General features: G+C 43.2%; 1 protein-coding gene across 1 annotated transcript in view; it reads right to left on the bottom strand.

Moving 5' to 3' along the window:
* prkcea (protein kinase C, epsilon a) overlaps positions 1-6,959 on the bottom strand; it is a 45,378-nt gene extending 38,419 nt beyond the window's left edge. The window contains exon 1 of the mRNA XM_017438227.1: positions 6,615-6,959. Coding sequence (XP_017293716.1) covers positions 6,615-6,959 — 345 coding nt within the window. The remainder of the gene's footprint in view (positions 1-6,614) is intronic.
* Between the last annotated feature and the right edge of the window lie 415 nt (positions 6,960-7,374).

Genomic DNA, 7,374 nt, shown 5'->3' with positions numbered 1-7,374 from the left:
CCCCCCCCCCCCCATCCCTTCTCTGGTGTGTCGGTGGGTGAGAGACTGTTACCAAGGGGACGGACTGTTGCCGTCGCCATGGGGATGGGCTCCGCCGAGCATCTCAATTACTGAGTGGGACAATTAATAAGCATCAAAGCTTGGTTAATATTTCACCAGCGACTCGAAGCAGGAACCAGCACTTGGGTCCGCAGGAGATGGAGAGCAGTGTGGTGGGAGACAAAGGGGAACAGGAAGAGGACGAGGATAACGGCGCGGAGACAAGGACGATGGAGAAAGATGACAAGATGAGATGCAAGAGGCAACATGAGGCCAGAGGAAGTGAGAAAGACAAATCTGAGGTGCTCAGGCTTCAGCGGTCATCCGAACAGCAGGAAGCAAACCGTGCAGCACGACTCTGTGTCCAAAATCATTAGCTCCTCACTATAAAGTGCACTGTGCAGTCACTTTGCCGTATTGTAGTGCTGCCTGAATGCTAACTGAAAGTTTATAAGCCCCGTATAAAGGACTGAAAGCATCACACAACGCACCATAAAAAGGACAGCTGATGATGAGTCAAAAGTACAATAACTCTTAAAGTGAAAGTACTTAATTATGGCTAAAAAAAAAATCTTAATTTTCCATTTTTAGATCAATCTACTGTGCAGTGTGTGCATCTAAACAACCTAATTGCCCAAGAAAAAGATTTTATCAGCTACTTTAATAAACTGCAACAAGCGTAATCAGATTTTCAGCTTCTTCCATCCACGACTGTTTAGTGTAACCCAACACGGCGTATTTGTTTGTCACCTTTGTAAGGCCTTTTAATGGCAAAGTGACATGCCGCTATGAGAAAACCATAACGTTAGACAAGCTTGGAGCTTTGCAGCTTCTCCTCAGGCAAACAGAAGAGACACTGTCCTCGGCAAAATTAAAGAAAATTAATATTTTTCTAAAACTGACAGCCATATTGCTAGGTGAACCCTCATGACTCCGGCAATGTCTTTTAAAAAAGGCCAAAACATGCAGAAAATATATATTTTTAGCCGTTTTTAGTCACTGTTTTATGCAGCCACTGTACGCTCATCATGCTAATATGAAACCTGTGACTCTGTTATAATGACTTTAACATAACAAGCTACTGTTTTGGTCCAAACTCTTGTGAAAAACTAACATGATTTACGCACCGTGGCTCTGTGTGCGAATGAAGCACGAACGGAGAGGTGACCAAAGGCTGCTGCTTTAAGACTGATGAAGCCATTAATGTTTCATATCCTATGGGTGAAATTTGCTTAAGGGGCAAATTTTTAAATCCTACAAGGAATTCCTGGTCGGTTAAAGCTGGAGCTTTAACATTTCCAGTTCAGCTGGAGAAGTAAATTATCCTTCACTGACTGGATGATTTCTAAATTAGGATGTTTTCTTTGTGACACAAGCAGCTTGAGGACGATTACAATTAAATCAAACTTTCTTTCATAAAGTAAACTGTCTATTTCTTTTGTATTTTGCTTCCAAATATTTACAAGGTTTATATAAACCCCTGCAAATAAAAAAGACAAAACTTTGAAACATTTAACACTAACAGCAGATCAATAATTTTGCGCATCCTGTTAGAAAATGTTAAAAATGATTTGATGCCAGAAAGAATTTTGTCTCGTTTTTTTAATCTTTAAGTTATTTTTTGCAGTTGCAATTTCGACTTTGAAGAAAGCTGACTCATTTTTGGCACAAATGGGTTAACATTTAAAAAAAAGAAAAGAAAATGTGACTGATCTGAGTCAGACAACCTATTAACTTCTGCCTGACGTTCCTCGTTGAGTCTGAAATCAACATCCTTTCCTCCGCGCCGAGGAGCGAAAAGTGTCAGATAAAAGAGGATTCGGAGGCATGCGAGTGTGGCAGGAAGGAGAGGATGATGGTTCGACGAAAGGAGCAGGAGGAGGGAGGAAAAGTGTTTGTAAGATGAGAAGGAATTTTACTGCTGGGGAGGGGAGGACGAGGGAGACACGGGAGGCATGAGCGGTGAGTAATAAAGTAACGCGGGGAGGCGGGACGTTGGAGGGACTGCATCGCTCTGAGGCAGCTGTACTGAAGCGCCGGCTGGACGATCAATAGGATGTGGTCAATCAACAGGGTGATCTATATTCCCTGACCTTACTTTAAATGGCCAAGAGACGAGGCATCTATGTGTGGGCCTATTTATACGTTCTTACGTATGCTGACACGGCACATTGTTTGGCAAATATACATCGGCTTGACCCTTTCTTCCTTCAGCTCCTTCTTCTGAGCAGACCATTTGGATCTGCGTGGTTTTTACAGGCTTTAACATTTTACTACAATTGAAATTTCTGTCCCTTTTTATTTTTTACCATTACGCCACGGTCGTGTTCATCCAGCTGATCTGTATTACAGTCAATCTTATTGTGCAACAAAAAGCCAATTAGACAGAATAACACCATAACAAGAGCAGTGGGTGTAATTCAATTGCATTCTTCAAAGATATAAAACACCTGATGGGCGTTTTTTCTACTGTGTACTGGTTTATAAAGGGGCTAAAACCACAATATAAACTTAAAAATAGCCATATTTTAAAATACAAGTTACATACACGGTTTCTAAAGTGAAAGACCATGCGTGGTTTCTGTGAAATGCCCCAACTACAGTGACGGCAGAGTGGAAATGGTGACCCGAGCTTTATGTTGGCGTCGTTTCACAGCGACAGGGAATACAGCTGGAGCTTTAATTACTCACCTGAAACATCACCCAAATGGAAATGTAACTGGCGTTCAAACAGCCCCTCGTTAACAGTTCATGACTTATCCGAAGCTTGTGCTGTCTCCCTATATGTCCCTTTATGATGCATATCCTTTTGTTTGTTTCCCGTAATGCAGGGGTGTCAGACTCCAGGCCTCGAGGCTCCGCTGTCCTGGAAGTTTTAGGTTTTTCTGCTCCAACACACCTGATTCAAATGGTTTAATTACCCGCTCACCAAATCATCAAGTTCTCCAGCAGCACGTCCACAAGTCATCCATTTAAACCAGGTGTTTTAAAGCAAGAACACGCTGAAAACATGCAGGACAGAGGCCATCGAGGAATGGAGTTTTACATCTGGGCCGTAATGGTATCTGTACTGAAAATGAATCAAGACGTGACTTCAAAACCAAGGTACGTGCCGATTTTTGTGTACCATATGCATCCAGATTTACACGTGGTAATTTACTATCACAGCCCCAAGACATTTGAAACATGACAACCGACCCTTAAAGGCACCCATCAGCAGCTACACTGCAGCTGTAATTCTGCAGGGGGTGAATATGAAAGTCTGTCCTGTTAATCCGGTTTGAAAAAAAAAACAGGATTATTGTCAAGAATTGAGGACAACCGCAAGTCTGAGCAGAGAAGCCCACAATCAGCTGCAACCCAAGTCCAAAACAGATTCATCAAAGCCGCCGACGAAACGCTGAAAACGGCTAAAACCGCGCCCTGACTTCCTCTCTGTTGCCGGCTGATGCTTGGCGGCGCTCTGCGGATTCAGCTCACTTCACCGGCGGTCAGAGTCGGAGCTCAGAGCAACGAGGCGCAGCGCAGGGATAAGTCACAGGACTCCAAAAGTTCGACTCCCATGACTGCGTGATGCGGACGTTTGTCCTCAGCTCCGCAACAAAAAAAAAAAAAAAAAAAAAGGAAGCGCTTCTCCTACGTTTTCTTGGTTACCACGGCAACGCATCCCGCAGCAGTCACGTCTCCAGCAGAAAACATTTGGCTGCAGCTCGATACTTTTTGTTGAAGCCTGTTTGACAGTTTTTTGGGTTTTTTTTTTAAACATATAAACATTATTCTACAAGCAGCACGTTAAAATTGAGAGGATAAACAGTTCCTGGATGTTTTCACGAAGGTAAAAGGTAAATATGAGCCGTCTTAGAACCGGACAGGTGTGAAAATCACCTTTGGCTTTGTCAGTGTTTTGTTTAGTTTTTTTTCCCAGCTGATTCAGCATGTTAAAAAAACAGGATCAGGTTGAATCGTTAGCTAAATCCTACATAAAACATGGATATACTGAAAGTAAAACACGAAGTGTTAATCTACATCAATACAGCTGTTTCAGTCAAAACACTAAATCATATTTTAACTTAAAATTTAACTAAAATTAATGCTGTATTTATGTTTATTGCCTTGTTTATATGTTTATTACCATGTTTTACCCTCCTGTAATGTAAAGTTAGCAGTTACATGTTGTTTTTTTTGTATGTTTAGCTGCTATTTCTGTTTTCCTACATGATGGCAGCAGAAGGGAGGCCTGCTGCCGCTGCGTCTTCAAACAGGTTTGAAGGAAAAAGACTCGACCGAACCAAATGTCTCAGGAAGTGCCCTGTCTGCGCGTCTACGCCGAAGAACTAAAGGAGTTTAAAGCGACGGTGATGACAGCAGGATGCTCAACTAAACGTGCAATAAGGCGCCCGTAAACGCGGCTGACTTCCTAAATAAACGGTAAATAAAACTCATGAAGGTCACAGTGCCTCCGTGTGAACAGCTGAGTTCTTTATGCTTACATGAAATGCACTTTTTTCAGTTATCAATGTGAAATTAAAGGATTTACGCCTTGAAATTAGTGTCTTAATCATATATTACATTGTACTGACTGGTGTAGGGCTGCCGCAGACTGTCATCATAATCGATCCCATCGATTATGATGACTCATCGACGTCGGTATTTGTAATCAACACGTCATTTTTATGAATTCATTCGCCTGAACTGCAGTTTTAGGCTGTAATGGTGAGTCTGCAGCTGCTACGGTGGCGAACGAGACGTTTTCAAAGGCCGAAGGAGTCTAAAGTACGTGAGTTCTTCAAGCTAGCTGACAAAAAAGGATGGTGCCTTCGTCCTGCAGGGTTTTTTGTCGGGTTTAACAGCGGGAGACCGATGGAAAGCCATGGTAGTTGTTTGCCTGCTACTTTATGCAGGGAGTTCTTGTTTGAGGAAACTTTCAGACCACAATCTGAGCCCGCGTTTGGTTAATTAACGCTGAGCCGGACCGGCGTTGTGTCGGGTTTTTGTCCTCCCCTGTTGAGATCCGAATCCCCGCCGCCATTCGCTCCATTTTCCCTCCCAACTTCTTTTGTTTTAAGCGAAGGGATTTTGGGTGAAATGCTTCTCGTCCCTTTTTCGTTTGTTGCAGCAGGAAAACAAACCCAGATGACCGCAAATCTGGCATCATTAAGAGGCGAAACCGAGCTCAAACGGTGAACACGACTCTTAATTGTGTAGCTAATGTTAGCAGCAGAGATTTCATGGTGAGTTTTAAAGATTTAGGTACTAAATCGCATACGATTAAATGGTATTTACGCTGAAGATTGTATTTCACTTCCCAGTCCCATAAAAACATGTTACTGTGTAATAACGAAAAGAAATTCTGCTTTTATAATAGCAACACAATTTGCCAGTTTATTCACTATATACCTGTGCTTTACATAAATATGAATGAATAACATTTCAATCTAATTCATAAACATACAATAATAAATGCAATTTATGAGTATAATATAAAAAGTAGGCTAAGTTAAAACAACTTGTAGAAAATTTTCTATTGTTCTATTTTTAAATTCCTGCAGCTTTTATCAGTAATATCCTCACAACATGCTGAATATTCAGGCTTTTTTATTTCAAAATGCATCAATAAAAACAGCTTCATCCTATTTATTTCTCTTGGAGGAGTTGGCGCTTTGAATCCATATTCTGTACTTTAATTTGCAAGTCTTTGTTTACGTTTTATTTTGCATCATGCAGGCTAATAAATGCAAAGGTCGACTGTTAAAAAATAAAATGAAATGATGAGTTGATCCGTCAATTATTGGATTAATCGAGGAATCAGTGGATGGTTTAATAAAAATAAAGAAAACAGTCGTTAGAGGCAGCCCTACTGGTGTACCAGATCGTTCAGATTGGAAGGAAGGAAATAAATTTAATCTGATTTATCTGATCCGTCGCAGGAAATCAAACTAGTGCAGCCCTGAATGCAAGATGTAAACTCACAGTCGACAAAATGCATATATTTTGTGACTGCAGCCCCAGAACAAAAAAATAAAGATAAAGATAAAGTGTTAGTCGCGTTCCGGACCTCCAGGTAAAACTCTGAACCACGGTTAAAGCTGCTCACTGCAACGCCATGAAGATCAGATGAAACATAACAACTCAGACACTAAAAGACAAAAACGTGTATGTTTACTCAGGTTAAAAGTTCGCAAATATGGCTGCCACCTGCCACTTGCCTGTGTTTACCTACGGAAACAGCCGAAGCAACCGAAAACAGGCAACAGAAGAGCCGTTTGGAATTGAGACTACCTGGGAATTTTGATGCAACAGTGTCGTGTTTACACTCGGATTCGTGGAGAAAAACATGAGGCAAAAAGTGACTTGTTTACACTGAGTGCGTACCTGCATTTCTGGACTGTGTGTCAACATATCTGGGAAACTAACCGGAGTAAGCGCCTTCAAACTGCACCGTTTGAAACAGTTCAAAATAACCTCTTTTTTTGTGTGTTTGACTTAATAGTTTGCAATGAGACCCTTTAAGGGTCCAATGCAACATGCTGACTGTGAACTAAGGGTCCGAACAGAGAGCAGACAGCAACACGTACCCAGTCCTCGTAGTGCCTGGTTCCGTTCTGCAGCAGGTCCTCCAGCTGGATGGTGCAGTTGGCCACGAAGTCGTCATACCCGATGGGGGCGTCGTGGAAGACCGACAGCTCCAGGCTCCGACCCTCGCGGACCTCGGTGCAGAACTCCTGGTGCCAGGCCGGACTGTTGGTCTTGGTTCTGGTGGCGGTCTGGCCCAAGCGGGTCTGGTCCAGGTTCAGGGCCAGGTAGGGGTCCAGCAGGAAGGAGCCGCTCTTCCCCACGGCGTGACGTAGGGCCCACGGGGTGGGCTTCAGGTCCACAGCCTCACACACCCGCACCTTCAGCACGCCGTTGAACACTGGCATGGCTGCTGTGAGGTGTGTGTGTGTGTTCAAAATAAAATGTTCTGTCTGTGGGTGTGTGTGTGTGTTCAGGCTCGTACACAGAACGTTTCCTTCCAATGAGCGGGGGTCACAGCACAGTCCTGCTACATCCCATAATGCCGCCTCAGACTCTCAGTCTAAAACAGCTATATCAGAACATCGTGTTATCCACACACACACACACACGCACGCACAGCCCCGCTAATGGAGCCCTAAACAGGCTGAAAGACGCAGTAATAACGCAGACTCACACCCTTCTCCTGGGGGCTGCTGGGGGAGCTCTCTGCCGCCCCGGGGAGCGGCTGTTTGTTTACGATCGGTTCCGAAAAAAAAAACCCGACAAAAACCGACAAAAACAAATCACCTCCCCGCTATTTTTATTTGACGGAAACGGGCC

This window comes from Kryptolebias marmoratus, linkage group LG17, assembly GCF_001649575.2.
Source record: "Kryptolebias marmoratus isolate JLee-2015 linkage group LG17, ASM164957v2, whole genome shotgun sequence".
NCBI lineage: Eukaryota > Metazoa > Chordata > Actinopteri > Cyprinodontiformes > Rivulidae > Kryptolebias > Kryptolebias marmoratus.
The sequence above is the reverse complement of the archived record's forward strand: the minus strand, read 5'-3'. Positions and strand labels throughout refer to the sequence as shown.